A 17,450-nucleotide genomic window follows, 5' to 3' on the forward strand; every position below is an offset into this window, starting at 1 on the left:
TTTCATCCCCCTGCGCTCGAATAGCAATTGAGGCACCACTAATTTTTAGTTTTTATCTAATGCTAAAAATTCAAGTGTTGTTGCGGTGAATAAAATAGTATAAATGAAACTAGGCTCAATTCCATTAGCATAAAATGAACACAATTGTTTCGAGTGTAAATATGCTAGGTCCGTGTAAATGTTTCGGTTTTGACGCTAACGTAGTTTCTAGTGCAAAGTGTAAAAGAACGTTCTCGAGTAACTTGTATCCATAGAACTTTTATTACATAGATTCTCGAATACCTGTTCCACGCGAACACATTTTAAGGAAGTCTCTAAGGGTAACATTTCATCCCATAATAATGTCAAGCAGAAACGAATATTTCAAAATGAAAGATGAATGTTTATTTCAATTCCTAAGAAATTCTTTAGTACTGTGTATGGATTAGGAACTTTTCCAGCGCTTCCAGAGAAAGTCGTTTGCCAAAGAAAGTCCGCAGGCTCGATAAATCACGCGGGAACTGTAATTATTACGTGGAAAGTTGGTCCTGCGTGTATCCGGTATTCATGGCCACGGAATTACGGAGTTTTTGATAGCGCAACACACAGCGAGCAAGACGCGCCCGGTAAATTACCAGAAGCTGCGCGTTAGATAAATCACTGCTAGCATGGTTTCTTCCTTGAACTTGGCCCGTGGCTTATGCAAAAACAGGCCGTAACTACGGCTAACTTCCTGTCGACGAGCTTATCTCTATCGCGGAAGTGGCTGTCGCGGGACAGGATTGGAGGAAGAACAAATTGGGCGTTGGTGGATTATGTATAGAATGTTGTCGGAGCGTTTATAATTTGTTAGGAGACAGCAGCGTGTAACAAGGAATAAATGTCCCGGCCGAACTTGCTTGCGCCTTGCCGCCGGTGAGTTTCCTTTCCCCCGGTGAAAGAGAACAGAGCCTTCGCTGCCTCGTCTGACTAAGCACATGGCTATATCACTCGCCGAGTTAACGCTCAGCCTCCACTCACCGTCTGACTAGCTGCGAATACACACCACTTGTCCGAATTGCCCCCAACATACACCCTTTGTCCGACTAATGACCGGGCTACACTACTTGCCGCCGCGGATATCAGGTTCTGTGCTACATGTCTGACCAATTACCGAGCCACTTCACTTCGAACGGCCCGCCACTACTCGAGGGACACTTGCTCCGTTTAAAAATATTCTGGAAACTAGTATTCAAGCGCAAGAAAATTATTTATTTCAGTCAAAATTCTGTTGATCTACTTAATCTTAATTTTTATTTTATTTTACGTATTATTTAAACAGTCTGGACTTGGTTGAATTGGTAGTCAGTAGTCAAGGTTAATCAGACATCGTATATACTCATGTCAGAAAAATTATTCTGCTGTACTACTCGATTCTGTTCTCAGGAGGTTGACTACTGTGCGAATTATTATTTACTGTGGATCATTATGCGGAATAAACATTGTACAAGTCACTTATGAGAAACAGATTTTAAATGAAAATGTATTTCCTTTTTATTAATTTTAGGAAGACGAAAATAATATAACATCATTCAATTCGTCTATATTTTTACAGATCTATGTTTGACCAGACCATTTTGATTATATATTCATAAAAAACCGCAGTCTAGTAATCAGGAGTAGTTGATGTACTATTTTGGTGCATACGTATCTCATCAATCATTGAGCTGCATTACTTGTTCGACGTCTATTCAGACTAACTCACTTCCGAGGACACTGATTGCTATGCAGCCTCGTATAAAATACAAGGAAGTTCTCCTTTCAACCGTTCAAGGGATGCAACCACCGTAAAATTATTAAAATTGAAGAGTGAAGATTGTTATTTTGGTGGAGTGGGCTCGGTGCTGAAGGCTAGGCAATTTGCTACTTTTGCACGGCGTTTGTGCGACGCTGATAGCCGTCCAGCTTGTCGTCGCGACCAATTTCGCAGCTCGAGGAAGTTTAATCATGCAAACGCGAGCCATCCCGACGCCGCCTCCGTTTGTATACTCGCAATCTAACCCCCGCGGCGGAAAGTACAAACGCCACCGTGCACCCACTGTCGCGGCAAACACGAAGACACCGGCTTTACCAAGTTAACCCCCCGAGACAGCAAGAAAGGCTAATGTCGTTCGGTCCACAAAGAGGACGATATCCGCGGGAACCTGCGTGTAATCCGCCGTCATTCGATTATGTCCCTCTCTATTCAAGCTACAACCCACCCCCTCTGCAGTCTCAGTCGCGCCCCAAATGCGAGTTACTCGATACGGAAACCCGTTGTCTTTTCTGAACGAAATTACACTGCGGTACCAGACAGTGATACTACGAGCCTATTGTATATAGGCTTTTGTCTACGTAACAAACTCGATTTTTAAAGACTACGTGGGCCGTGAAGAATCATAATTAATTAGCCACAGTTATCATTGTTTGCGAGAAGCAACGCCGACTGGGGAAACTCGTTAATCACTATCAAAACCGCGTCGCTAATCCGAGAAATAATTACAACCCTTGTGTCCCCCCTCCCTCGGACAGCTTCAAAGCTCCTGCGCATCGAATTAACACTTACTGCTTGTCTCCCGGAAATGAAATTAAAATACAGTGGTTGTAAATCATCCCGGAAACGTCGTCTACAATCACGAGGCAGCCTTGCACGTCTAATCAATGGTGGAATTACTCCACTTAGAGTTCATTGCTCTCACAGAGTAAAAATCTCGGATATTTAACAAAAAAAATTTATTTTCTACAATCGTTGCGTGTGAACATTGAATGGACACTTCTACTTACTTTCCGAGGAGGGAATATACGATATTCTGCTGCACTAAGAGACTTGTTCTACAAGCCCAAACAGTTAATGGGTTCTACAACGAGCTTTAAAGCTCCTCGGGCCCGAGTTAATGCTCGCATCTCGTCACGCGTCGCGCCGAGATTAAATTAAAACACAGTGGTTGTAAATCATGCCTAACCGTCGGGTAGAATCATGGGTGCGGTGCAAGAGGGTGAGCTTAAAACGAAATCACAGGTCGCACTATCGCTGGGCATTTCGGTGCGACGCGTTTTGGAAGGCACGGTATTCATTTTGAGTTTCCGCGAGGCGCAGCAGGAACGGCAAGCACGGAGGTAATATTCGTTGCTCTTGCCACGGTGTGCTCAGGGTGCTCTATTACCGGCGTTAACGCCCTCGTTGCATGGGCGTGATGGCGGCTGCTAGCGGTTGGCGTATGTCGTTTAATTTATGCGCATAATCATGATCGTTAAGTAAACAGAGTACAGTACCGCGAGCGGGTTTCTCTCGCGCCGCGCCACGCCGCTCTCTTTCCCGGCGTGCTTCGGCGGGGTGGAATGTCACACCGTGGGAAATTTATCGATATTCTCGGCCCGGCCGTATTAATATAATAATATATATGCGGCCGGGTCTTGGGCGGATGCTCCGGCGATAGGCGCCCCGGTAATTCGACGCCGACGGGTTCAAATATCACGAGCATCGACCTCGTTAAAATTCCAGGCCCCTTTAACCGGCCATGCCCGGATCGAAATTCCCATATCTGAATACGGTACAATTATCCCGACTGCCGGGATCACCGCGTGCTGACTTCGATCAAGTATTTACGATTGAAAGGGTTGAATGCGCGGCGGCAGGGTCGAGAGCCAAACCTCCACCATTTATTAGCAACCCACGGAAGACCCGAATAATTGTTTTGAATCGCTTCGATGTACCGTCTCTTTCTTTCCGCGTGAATACACGGAGAGAATCATGTAACCCCGTCGCTTTCGATTAATCGAATGAGGTAGCGCCGAGGCTGATACTCGAACCCCCGGTAAAAAGAAATTTATGGTAAGGATATTCTATCATAATGGTGATGCCAGAGGTGCAATTTCCGCCTGCATATCGGATGCATTATCCGTGGATATAATTTTGTACGGTCCTGCTCCGTGACTCCCGCTTCTTTCTTATCTCGCTGCGAGTCACTTTCCCATCGCTTTCCCTCAACTGAACCACTTTAAGGGCACATAAAAACTCATAGCATTCGAAAAATTAGTTCCTCTGATTAATAACAATTTAAGTAAGAAATTTTGCTTTTTCTTGACATAGACTAAAGATCTATGTGTCTGATCACAGGCAGGCCGCTAAACTTACTTCCGCAGACTATACCCTGTTTCTGCATCGCAGTCATGAAGTTATTCTACTTGTCCGAGTACATCCGCCGTCACACTGCCTGTCTGAGTAGATAATGTGTTATATCACGCGGCGGACTAAGCAAGTGTTCATACTACTCGGCCGACTATGTCCCAGTTAATATCACTTTCGTAAACAGCTGTACTAATTGCCGGCCTGTCTATGAAGCTGCCCCACTAGCCTGACTATCCAGGGTGCTATTCTACTTGATTACCTCTCTATATAGCTACGCTCGTCGGCCCTATTGCGGGTCTACGCTACTTGCCCGGCTAATTACGCTGTTATATCACTTGTCCGACTCCATCCAACTTCTTACCACAGCGCCACCCAATTTGCAAACTAACTCACCTTGTCGCCCGCACACGTGTTAATCAATTCTTTTAACTCCGTCCGCGGTTTGGCTGTGATTTATCGTCAATAAAAGTCAGGTGGAGCCGTGAGTTCATCGATCGCCAACACGATGAATCTTCGCGCAGTAGTTTGGCCGGTTGCCAGGCCCGCGGAAGGACCCGCGACATTCGCGGAATCGTTTCCTTTTGTGTAACGTTCGTCCGCGATGATTTATCTCGATAGCGATACCATCGAGGGAGAAAAAAATCGACAGGAACAGATAGCGAAACAAATCGATCGACCGGTGATACATTGTGCCTTAATCCTTGTATTCGGTGATTTTTCACGGGTTAACCAGCGACAATTCGCGTCCCGTTTTCCGCTCGTGCGGATCGATGTCGACGAATCAAATCACCGCGTGCCCTTTGTCCGCTCCTTCGCCGTCTTTCTCCGTGCTCGAATCTATTTTGCCACGGCGCAGCGGCTCTCTCTGTAAACAAAACTTTCGGCGATGCTCCCCCGAGGGGCCAGACAATCGTGTAGTTAAGCCCGCCAGCGGGCTTTAATCAAGCCTGATTCATCGATGGCGGATCGAACGGAAAATTCTCGGCGCCGCCGGGCTGAGCGAATCGGCGAACAGAAGGGTTGCAAAGGGCCGGCAAAGTCTCGGGCGTTATTAAATTTTAAGCCTTCGACCCGGGCCGCTTGCTCAAAGTGAATATTAACATTCGCCGGCTGGTAAATCTTTGACGGGTCGGCTCTGATAGCAGACGCGCGCACGGGATAACCAAACTATCCCAATATCTTAATCCAAATATCTGGCCGGGTCGCTCGCCGGAAGATCGAGCTCCGCCGAGCTCGCAAGTGTCTCGCTCGCCTCGGATCTGTGCGCAACGCGAAACCCTGTCTCCGTGTTTCTCACTCTGTCTTCTCCTCCGTCTGTCGGCCCGTCTGTGTGCGTGTGTCTCTGATTCCACTGATACCGAAGTTACTCGCTTAACTAAGTTCCCGGTGAATGCGCTTAACAACCATGAGCCTTGTCTCGCGCTGCCGCGCCACCTCTGCCGTATGATTTAACGGCAAACTTCCGCGGTCTTACGTGTAAACACGGCCAAATTAGCTGGATACGTATTGCAGACGGTTATTTGCACTCGCGGCCCCACGGTTTTATGGTTTCGCCGACCCTAAGTGCGACCGGATGCGCGGTGATTAAGATGCACGAACGTTCAGCGTTCTTGAGCGAGTTGTATGGGGCTGTTCTAGTTCAGAGCTTTTAAACGTTAATTCTTCTCGCATGTTCCCGAAGAATGGGGTTTCACACATGCGTCCGCAAATTTCGTACCCTAAATTCGTAAAGGTAATGCTGTAAAAATTTCGAATTTACGTTGGATATTTTGGGTACACTTGATCGCTTACAGCAACCTCAATCCTGATTCAATCTTTGCTGAAAAACTTGTGATCGTTACTAAAATATTGCTAAATATGTCCACAATTTTGGTTGCTTAGTTAAAAAATGTTAAAGTGGATTTGAAACATGACATTTGAAACTACCTCTTTAACCCTCTTTTCATAGTTGCAATTGATGGGTTCTAGCAAGCTCAATTTTAATTTGTCATTTATATAAAATTTCTTGAATATAGCTTAAATATTACTAAATATGCCCAAAAAAGTTTCACAATGAAAAATCACACAGATATCCAGCAAAAAAACAAAAATGATGAATTCAGTCTATTATCTCGCGCACCATATCAGATTGCCCCTTTAAGATTTCGCAAGATCTCCAGCGATACGGAATTTCCTATTCCACTTGGGACTAATCGATAATTGTAGAAATGTGTCGTTGCTATCGTTGACACATACCAAGTGCACACCGCGCGAGAAGTTAAGATTGTGGATTAAATAAACCAGTGCACTGCGAGTGCTTTCGAGAGGACTGCCCTTTAGAAGGTAGGGAATAAGTTATTGCAAGTTTCCTATCGATCATGACAGCGGTGGACGAGGAGGTGTTCTGAGCGAGACTCCTTTTAATAGCTGTTCTTTACACGCGAGTACTTTTTAACGATTAAAAGTGATAGGGGTTGTCCCATTTCGCCTCGAGGGGCGGCTCTGATATGCAAGGAAACATGAGAACTTTAAATTAAGTTGCTCGCGAGATAAGGCTGTTTCTTTCGGCTGCAGGTTTCCTGGGCCGGTAATTAGCGATGAATCACAATGATTTATTTGCGCACTAGTTCTTCCATTGATAGCGTTCGCGGATTCAAAGATGGATGGTTTCCATCCCCAACGAATTTCAACACTGTGTCGTTGAATATTTTAAACGTAACGCGGAATCCGGAGACAGCATTCTTTGCTATCTCTCTCCCTCGAGAGGGATGGGGAGGAAAAGAGAGGGAGAGGGAGGCGAGAAGGGGTAGAGAGGATGGCAGAGAGGTGAGGAAACGCCTCCCAAGAAAGGAACGTCGAAAATCCATTTCCATGATGACGTCGTGTCTTCGTTTCAAGAAAAAGCACTCCCCTTCGCATCGTTATATAATAATGCAACTCTAGCCTCCCGCTATTCCCCGCGCGGAAATTTTCGTACTCCGCCAATAAAACGTAAAGAGCATTTCCCTTCGCCCCCCCCCCTTCACGTATCCTTGGCCAGCCTTTAATTTCCTTCTTTCGCTTGAATATTCGCATGAATATTCAAGCGACTTTGCTCGCGGCCGAAAGCTACATCGGCGAAACCAGAATACGAAACGGTTCGTGTCTCGCTCGACGGTCCTCTCCCATGCGTTCCCCATTGAAAATTATTATTGGATATACGGAGCAGAGTTCACTGTGGCTTCTTGCTGAACAGACGATTCCATTCACGATCGTTGAATGCACAACGGGACCTGCAGATGCAAACTGCACCGAGGCACGATTATATTCCGTGTAACGCAACGGACTGCTGTTTTCAATGGTCCGGCGAAAATACACGGTACAATCGCAACAAAACTAACACCGTTTGTTTTCATCGTACCATGATTAATAGCACCCATGCATTCGATTCTCTATTGAACAGCTTTTTACCAAAATGTAATACTTTTAAGTTCGATGATGATCGACAAATACGCTAAATTTGGATCTAGACTAGTTTTACTTTGAATTATTTTTTAATTAAGCGTATCTGTGGAGTTGCAGTGTGTCCGAGTTACACATTAAAGATTAAAATGTAAAAAATTTTTCTTCGTAACTAAATTATTTTTGTATCTTAAAATTGAACGTTTGGTTGACTGCGGATATTTATGCAAAATAAAAATTTTCGATTTCGAGCGCAACAAACTGGAGTTAAATAGAAATTTATATTCTGCTTTAATTGGTCCAACAGGTTGAAAATAGTACAAAAACATTTTTAAATGCTTCCGATATTTTTACTGTTTAATGTTCCTTCTATCCATTTTTTACATGTATGCATAGAATTCGCAGCCTATTTATCGAGCAGGGTTGATTTAATAGAAGGGAAAGATAGTAGATCATATCGTTGTCGAATTGTTTACCGATATACGAGATCTCGAGGAAGAAAATACACTTCAACGAGGTTCGATTCGTAGATAGAACGAAGTGGAGCCGATTTTGCCAGCCGATTCTCCAGACGCCGTCGTTTCATTCGCTAAAAACAAACCGCACCCGGCCGATTGATATTTTATTCATGGGGCGTGTTGGTGGATCGACGCGCTCTCTATCCACGATTTCTAGCGAGCCGTTGCTTCGCCCGTAGATGCCTCCCACGGGGGAGAAGAAGCGAAATATTGCGGTCACCGGTAAAGTCTGAGGACAATGGCGTTGGCTGGTGTTAAAGCCCAGCTTCGGGAGAGGCTGGGATTTAGCGACTCGCCGTAATTCAAATCTGCCAGAGACAGTATCCGATGGGAGATCACCTGACGACCCGTCTCGCGGATATCACTTCCTGATATATTCCGGGTTATACCAGAGTCCCGATTTTATTGGTATCGCCGCAGCTTACTACCGATACTTGTTCGGCTGGACCAATGCCTCGGAATATGGCCGATATTATTCCTTGGATTACGAGGTACCGGAAGATGCGGCACACATCGGGTTCCTGACGGATTATGTGGACACATGCGAATCCCTCATACGTTTTATATTGTGTAACGTCGTCAAAAGTTTCAGTATATAACGTACTTGGTAGCAAAATATTTATTCTTGCTCGATTTTGTTCTGGAAGTAGTGAATTCTTCAATTGTCGGACCCTTGACAGACCTGTTCTACTTGGTTCTGATATTATGCTTATATTATTTGTATTTTTCTACCTCTGTCTGGCTTGTTGTTATTCCATTTGTCTGATCATTAGGAAACCCAGTCGATGTCTACTCGACACCATAATTATTCTGCTTGTGTTTCCAGTGTATACATTATTAGCCCCTTGTCTGACCAGTGTCGATCCTTATCTACTTACAGCACCCAAAACGAATCTATATCACTTCTGTTTAATACCGTGCTAATTCTATTTATGTACTCCACCATAATTGAAGTCTTTTCATGTTTGACATTAGCATTTTCCTATTTGTCTGAACCGCGACAATCCTCAACCACTTGTTTGAACGAAAGAGTAAGATTATCTACTTCTATGTCCAATAACAATATTTACCAACTTGTCCGGCCAACAAACGACCTCGTATACTTATGTCCAACGTTATGGTCACTCTTCTTGTCTGACCAATCCATTTCTACTGGAGCAATCTTATCCACTTCAATGTGGCTGTTCAAACTTATTTCTAGACACAATCCCAACTTGCCCTAGAGTGCTGTATACTTCTACGTTCGTGTCAGACGTTGCGAAAAGTCTTCTCCAAGCCCAAGATCTCTGTTTCGCGTGAAAATACCTACTGCCATAATTGATCCCCTAACGTTTCACTGCGTTGAACGTAGTGGAATCACAGAAACCGCCCGATTCCCTCAGCAGCTGCCATAAGCCGTTGGTCTTCAATTTTCAAGAGGCGCCAGGGTGTCTTCCGGCTCCCGACGTGTTAGCAGAAAACGTTACAAGGCCCGTTAGCTACCCGAGTAATTCCGACACGTGTGCTCGTACGTGCTACAGTACCCGGCACACTGACAATTATCCGGAACTGTCCCGCGTTGTCGCGACACACACACTCACACATAGAGAGAGAGAGAGGGAGAGAGAGGGAGAGAGACTCGCCCGAGTATCAGAATCAGCGAAAAGTTGCGGAAAAATCGGAGCCGATTAAGACACAGAGTACACAGCCACCGATTTCCCGGTTCTCTATCGTTTAATTAAAACTTCTTAAGCCGAGGAATCTGTTATTCGGCGCGCTCGAGAGCGCGGAAAATAAAGTTTCACCGTTATCGCCGTTTATGGCCGGTTTCTTAGATAATGAGCGACCCATGGGCTTGTGCTGGCTATTAACGCGATTACTTTCATTGGCCCCGATACACGTCGAGCGTGCATTAATCTGTATTATCGTGAAACCGTTGCCCACGACGTTTGGCTTAATTAGAAGCTCGGTCACGAATAAGAAACAACTTGATCTGATGCTGTTGGTTTCGTAAATACATCGGTAGTGAACGTGGCCGGTGCACTTTGCAAGTCCCTAAAATGGATTAGTATAGCTAATAACCAATAAGTTCTTAGAATCGGGTCGGAGAAATTGTATTCTTTGTACGTATGATTAGAAATATCTTAAGTTTATTCGGATTGGGATGGTTGACCTGTGTCTTGGGAAATTTTAGAGGCTCATATAAAATTATGTTTTAAGCTGAAACCTTTATGCGAACTTCCGGAATATGGTGTGTAACGATTCTGGAATGAGAAAATTGTGTCTGTTTTATGACTTCATATTTTGAGGATACATGTTGTGCAAAGTAAAGGGATGAAGCATATTACAACATGTAGGTACAAAATATGACTGAAATGTTTCTCTGGAGAACGTACGAATGCAATTAAGAGTCCAAGGAACGTACTACAAATTCCTTAATACAAATACCGTGCGGTGTAAATACTGCACGGTCAAAGTAGTCCTGGACTTTTTGAAAGAGACAAAAATGACAGAAGCAACTGTCAGAGTGCAACTGATGTGAATCAAAAAACTTATAACGGTCTTCCGTGATTTTTCGGGAATTTCCCGTATCAAACGGAGCCGTAAAGCTCGTAATTAAACCGCAGAAAGAGTTCTCAGTTTTTCGAGCGAGGTGAAAGGACGAAAAAGATATGGGGACCAGCTGTAGGGAAACAGTCGGTGGCCGAGAACGATAGTCAAATTCCCGTGCGCGCATAGCGCGCGGCAGTTCGCAGTTTCCGTGGAAGTTGGGGAACAAGCACAGCACACCCTGTTCACCATCCACAAAACACTTTGCGCCGGCAGTATCAGCCGCAGTGATATCGAATTGATTACAGGGTCCTCGGCGTTGCCCCCGCAGCCGGAAACCGTAACTCGGTATTTCCAAATTAACTTAACTTCTGCAGCCTTAATTACGTTTCTTGGCCTGGGCCGAACTTTGTTAGCGTGTCGCTGCCCATATTGTTTAGCAGCCGCCTCTGGCTTCCATTAGCTCCCGTGTAACTAACTTCCCTCCTCTTCGGAGGACTTTCCGCTTTCCAGGAGCTTACAGGATCCGCGGATTACCGCTCGAGGCTGAGCCGAGGCCCTTCCGGACTCCACGAGCAAACCCAGAGGACACTCGAAACCTCGGTCGGTTTAGGGCATCTCGATAATCATTCTAATTCCGATCCCGTGGAACGCGTACGCGCGCTCACGCCGATTCTCGGATTGTCCTGCGACCCGCGGTTCGAAAGGATCGATTCTCATTTACTCCTAATTGCTGCTCCCGAGGGAGTTCCAGTAATTTTCAACGTGGCGGAGGAGGAGCCCGCTCGATTTCGAGGCTATTTAAAGTGTTGCTGGCACCGTTGGACCCTAATCAAGACCATTATTTCTCCTCCGAGAACCCACCCCCTACATCAACAGTCTATTGGACAGTAAAATTGAAAACGACGGTCCACCAAAATTTCGTGGCATTATTATTTGTACATTGTTTTAAGATTTCCTTGGATTATTATCCCTTAGCTGTAGGGGTTTGAAATTATCACCTCATCATGGTCTCTTTACCTATATTGTGCATTTCTGATGCATTCAAGCCATTTATATATTTTTTAAGGCTATTACAATTATATAGTGTCTCTGGGTCTTTGGAAAATGTCAGAAAATTGCTTCTACTACATTTATTTCTCCTTTCTCAACAGCACTTCAAACGTGCAGTACAACAGAGTACCACAACGGTTTAACCCCTTAACGCACAGTTTAAAAAAAACCGGCCAAAGAAAAATCAATTTTTGATATACTGCGCTTTTGTTCCATGGAAAAAGGCTATATTTTATTCTTGAATAAATAAGTGTTATAGCTTACAATCCCATGTAAATGATAAATATCAATAAAACGATTTTTTTTCTTTGCTTTCACGTTGTTATTTTCAATTCTGGATTATATTCGAGTGTGAAAAATTATAGCATAAAATACAACGCCGCTCGAATTATCTCGAGTGTGCACAGTTTGGCCTGTTTAGTGTGCTCGAATTAACTCGAGCGTACAAGTCAAGGGAGGGGGTGAGTCTAAATATTGAATTATGCAGACTGAAGACCATGGACAGCAAGGTGGATGAGTCTTAGTGCCCGACGGTCTTCAGTGTTTCGTTCTAATTGCAAAAGAATGGGCCCCGTTCGTTTCCATTGAAGGATCCGACTCGTTAGAGTCGGTGGATCTCGGCCCGGGCCGATAGCGAAATAAACTAATTAATTGCCGGCGTCTCGAGGCGAGACGGGGTGCGCTTATTCGATTAACGATATTGTCGCGACAATGGCGCAATTAGGGCACCTCGCGGCGCGTTTCACTCTTCGGGTGAAACAAACACGGAGGATCCGCGAAAGAAACTTCCAAAGAGCAGCGAGAATGAAAAATGAGGCGTGCAGGACGTATTTGCGAGGCTGTCGTCGGCGTAATCTTCGAGGAAGAATAATTTCCTCAAGGGGGAGGGGAAAGGAGGGAGGAGGAGACTGACGGAATCCTTCCGTCGAGAATACAGGAGATCCATTCGTCCTAGACGGGAAAAAGAAACGTACTGCATAAATGGTCCCGGGGACTGTATAAAACCGGGCGTTCATTGTCGAAGAGGGAGCATGGTAATGCGTCCGGGAAAAGTTTGGAGCTGTTTCCCTTTTCACTGTTTTCCTCCCAAACTTCCCACCCCTCCCGAGAGAATTTTCCGAGCGGAATATAACGAACGAGCGTTTCCCCCGCGATTGTCTTCCCGTGGAACGGGACTGTAATTGAAATTGCTATTTTATTGCGCTCATTCCCGGCCGGCCTGGCCGAATGTGACGAGCAGTAATTGCCAATAACAGGGCCGGGGCGCAAGTCAGTTTTCGAGTGCTCTCGGTCCTTCTGGCACGTGTTCCGCGTGGAAAATTTTCCAGTGAAATTGACAGCGCCGCGACACGCGGCCCATTAAGGAAAACTGTGACAGCGCAGCGCGCTCATTAATATAATAGTCGTCGCAATTAAATCGTCAAAATTAAAACACCACGCTCTCGAACCCCGGTGAAACAGGCGCAGAGCAACCGGAATCTCGTTCGACGCGACGCGTCGACAACGCGGGCTCGTGTTTTACGTCACGAAACGAAACCTCGTAAAATTTATTTAATAACGTGCGAAAGTGGCCGCTTTATCTGCCGCGTCTTTACGACGGAAGCTCCGTGTCCCCCTTAACTTTTAACGGGCCCCGAGCAGTCATCCGGATTCCTTTCGTCGAACGAGCTTCTGTCGCTTTGCTTCCGGTTCTTTGCAGCAAGCTGCCTTGTCGCACGGTCACGGACAGGGGCAACTAACTGTCCGACGGAATTTGATAAACCAGGAGATGGATGGGATCGATGATAATTCGGCTAAACGGCGACATTCGTTTTATTCAGAGGACAATTGAATTGGAACGGTGAACGCCGGCCGCAAATACGAGTTAATGAAACGTGTCCATCGAAAAATTAAATATAGCTCGCGTGACCTCGGCGGTGCAATTTTATGGAGCTCTTTCATCCCGGAGCACGCCTCCTCTCTCTCTCTCTCTCTCTCTCTCTCTCTCTCTCTCTCTCTCTCTCTCTCTCTCTCTCTCTCTCTCTCTCCCTCTTTCATCAATTTGTATTTATAACTGGCGCACACGACTGTACAAACCGGGTTTCAATTCCCAACGATTCTCGATCGATTACTCCAATTTCGTCGGTTTCCCGCGAAGCCGTGAAGGTGATACCCTCTCATGCATTTTCTCGTTCCAACAGCGTAGAGCTGTTTCGTCTGCAATATAGCGGCGAACAACTGGAATTACGGATTCCTGTGTTATTAGACCGAATTCTGAAGATGCCGTCCCTGCCGAGCCCTTTTACCCTACATTTTTTATCACCTGATTAGTTTGTTAAGCCGGGAGAATTTTTAATTGACGTATTTTGTTTTCTGACTTTCGAAGAAACGCTATCTATTAATTAGAAACAATCTCTACCGGCATTTAGCATTAAAACTACTGAGCTTTGAATGAGACTGATATATTCCCTTATGATAACAGGAGGATTCAATTTATTCGGATTTCGTAGGATTTTCGTGGTAATATGTGCTCGAATAAGGAAGTATACTAAAAGATATCTCTGTAACTTCACGAATTGTTAAAAAGAAAAATTCTGAAATCCGTGATTTTGACGGGATCAGTGTTAAAAGTGTCTGAAAACCACTTGGCTGACCAATGACCGACTTCGTCCACTTCCACATATAAATTCTCTGAAAACGAAGTTGTTCTACAGATTTTAAGCTAACGACCGCAATTTTTCTGTTCCAGGCAAAGTCGATGAACCGCTCGCCAGCTCCAAGGGCCGGTCAGCTCCCAAAGGGCTAGGGTGCCGCCGTTTTCAACGAAATGGGAGTCGTCAGAGGGTCCGGTGGGCAAGTAAGAAGGTCGGCCGACGACGCTCGCGTTAAAGTTTCAACGGGCAGTCATTAACTCCGCTGCGAGGTCCGGCACAGTCAAAGTCGTCGTGTATAGAAGATTCATATCAGCGGATCTGATCCTGACGGCGGACCATGGTACATTATTTAAGGAGATGATAACCAGCGGACATTGAGGACCCTGCCAGGACAGAGAATATATATCTCGGACACGTCATGGAGGAACACATCAGTCAGGCTGCTGGGAACTCGTCCGCGGACGGTTTCGTGTTCACAGACGCCTCGATCATCCTCAGGGCTTTGGTTCTCGGTCTCCTGATACTCGTCACCGTTGTCGGTGAGTGTCCTCTTTATTTCGATCCACGCCCCCACCTCTCGCCTCTATTCGGTGCGGGACCAGTGTGGAAAATTCGATAGATTGTCGGAGTACAGTTTCGGAAAAGTTTTATTTGTTCCGATCCCTGTCCACCGGGAGGAGCGAAACTTTCCCGAAAAAATATATCAGAAGTAAAATAGGAGACGGACGCGGCGCACCGTGAAACATTATAAGCCATTCGTGTTAGATGTACGACTGAACTCATTGGCAATTTGTTTTTCTGCACTGGAGACGCTCCTCGACACCAGAGGGCTATTATTGCGCTTCCACGAACCTCTTGAATAACAAATTACATGGCCGAGTGCTCCACCGTTATTAATTAGTAAGACGATGTTAATAGCATCATCGGGATCCAAAAACTTCAATTTTACAACTTCTGAGAATTTTCACATGCCATAAATGCATTCCATCCGTAATTAAACTATTAAAAATATTTTTCTTGTAAATCCAGATCGTACATCAATCTATGGGACACGAGAACGTGTATTAATTAAAATTATCTGATCGCAACAGAAAGGAGATTCCTTCAAGAGTTTAATAATTACCGCGGATGATTAAAAGTTCTTCGAACATTTTTAATCCGTGTAATCCACGAAGCTCCTCAGATTGAAATTAATGGCACTCGAGGTACGACATGTAGTTGACGGTAGCTTAAACGTCGGATGAAAGTCAACGGGAATCGTTTGACGTCGGGGAACGTCGGCACGGTAAAATTGCTCCCCGATGTCTGATCAATTAATCGTGCTCCTTCCGGTTATTATCCGTCGACTGGCAGCGGACGCCGACTCGCGGCTGATGTAATGGTGTCGTTGTCGCTGTCACCGAGTAGTTTCGTGGGCCCGGCTTGGCGTACCTGTAGGCGAGCACAATGGGAGATTAATTTAAACCTGACACGTTTGCCCGCCGAGTAATATATTATCGGGGATGACGAGGGCGGCCACGTGACGCGTCCACGTGCACATGCGCTGCCAAAAGCGGCCAAACATATCGGATCCACTGACAAAACGGCAATCAGGGTTTGACGTAGCTACGTATCTCGGAGAGGAACAAAAATATTTCCAGTGCAATTATCAGCGTTAATTGACTACGAGTTCCATAATCGGTATAATCTTGGCACTGATTTAACTTCGGCACCCATGTCCTGATAGTTGCTTCAGAATTTCAAACTCGTAGCGGATTTCGATCCATCGAATCGAACTTCGCCGAAGCGAGGTCCTTGAGGAGTTAATAGGAGCGGTTTAATTAACAGCAAACGGTCGGAGTTTATAGTGGCCGCACCAGATTGACAAGCTGGCATCGTCGTAAAGATTATTTCGAAGTGCATGGTCTCGGATGCACGCTTCCCGGGGAGCCCCGAAGCGTCGAACGACGTGGTTCCCTGATTTTACAACGCGTATATGTTAATTATGTTAATTGTCTGAGCCGACGCGACGCTGTGCGCGGCGAATTCAAGATCGGAGCCGGAGAGGGAGGTAGCGTTCAGTAAAATTTAACGAGTTTCCAGGAGGAGCTAACGAGATTAGAAAGGTAACGACCATCCCTAGATCGCGTCCCGTTTCATCAGTAGGGCCGGGAGGGAGGGGGGTGCGCACGAACAACCAGTTTGATAAGCTCCAGAGTCAAGGCAGATTAGTTAATTTTTCTACCGTTTCAAAGGGAAACAGGATTTCGCGCACAGTCCAGTGTCTCCATAGCGATTGAGGCACCGGTGCGCGCCGGTCTAACGAGATCAAGGGACCTCCCCTCCCGGTGAAAGGATTGTTAATTATAGTTTTTTGCTCGTGGCTCGTTGTCGGACTAATGATATTCCTTTCTTCGCGCGGGTCGACAAGGTCCGAGAACGACGACGATTCTTTCCGAGGAAACGAAACGCGCAACCGTGAAGAGCCGGGAGCGAAAAAGAGAGGAGAAACAAAGTGGAAACGAACGGGAGCGTAGTCGATTAGAGCGCGATTGCTTTCGAAAATCATTGAAATTTGATTCGAGGTGCGAATCAATTTGCGAACGAACGTAATCGTTGGCAGCGCGCTATCAATGAACTCTCTCTCTCTCTCTCTCTCTCTCTCTCTCTCTCTCTCTCTCTCTCTCTCTCTCTCACTCTCTCACTCGGGAAGTTCATTTTCCTCGATTTTCCTCTATCGCACGCGAATTCCGGCGGCATTCTGATCTTAACGAGGTTTTTCGTAATTTGTAGAGCGAGTCGCGAAGACCTTCTAACTTTGGAGTTGCGGTCAATACTTTGGAAACCCAATTGCACCCCTCCCCCCGATATTGGTAGCACTCGCAACTTCGCAGTTTTCGACGACGACGACGACGACGTCGCGCGTCGCCCCGGAACTTCGCGACCCGTTGAATGCCGAAAATAAAAACCAATTCCCGGCGAAATTCGCTGTTGCAGCTCCGCGCCGCGTTACCTGCGTTATACCGCCGCCGTGTCGGCGACGACCGCCGTAATAGCGGTTAATTAATTTATCTCATCACCGCGTTAGTCGCTACACCGCCGGACTGTTCGGCACTGCGTCCGGGAAGCTTCTCTGGAACGTGACACGGCACGACCGTCCGACAATCAAGCGGATTACTAATGTTTACATTA

The 17,450-nt window shown here is 45.8% G+C and overlaps 1 protein-coding gene across 2 annotated transcripts in view; it reads left to right on the forward strand.

Annotated features, from left to right (window-relative positions):
- Nucleotides 1-17,450, forward strand: part of 5-ht1 (serotonin receptor) — a 188,844-nt gene that overhangs the window by 119,229 nt on the left and 52,165 nt on the right. For both annotated transcript variants that reach the window (XM_076805208.1, XM_076805200.1), the window contains one exon: nt 14,375-14,818. In XM_076805208.1, the coding sequence (XP_076661323.1) occupies nt 14,698-14,818 (121 nt within the window). In that variant the 5' untranslated portion in view covers nt 14,375-14,697. The remainder of the gene's footprint in view (nt 1-14,374; nt 14,819-17,450) is intronic.

This window comes from Halictus rubicundus, chromosome 1 (genome assembly GCF_050948215.1).
Source record: "Halictus rubicundus isolate RS-2024b chromosome 1, iyHalRubi1_principal, whole genome shotgun sequence".
Lineage (NCBI taxonomy): Eukaryota > Metazoa > Arthropoda > Insecta > Hymenoptera > Halictidae > Halictus > Halictus rubicundus.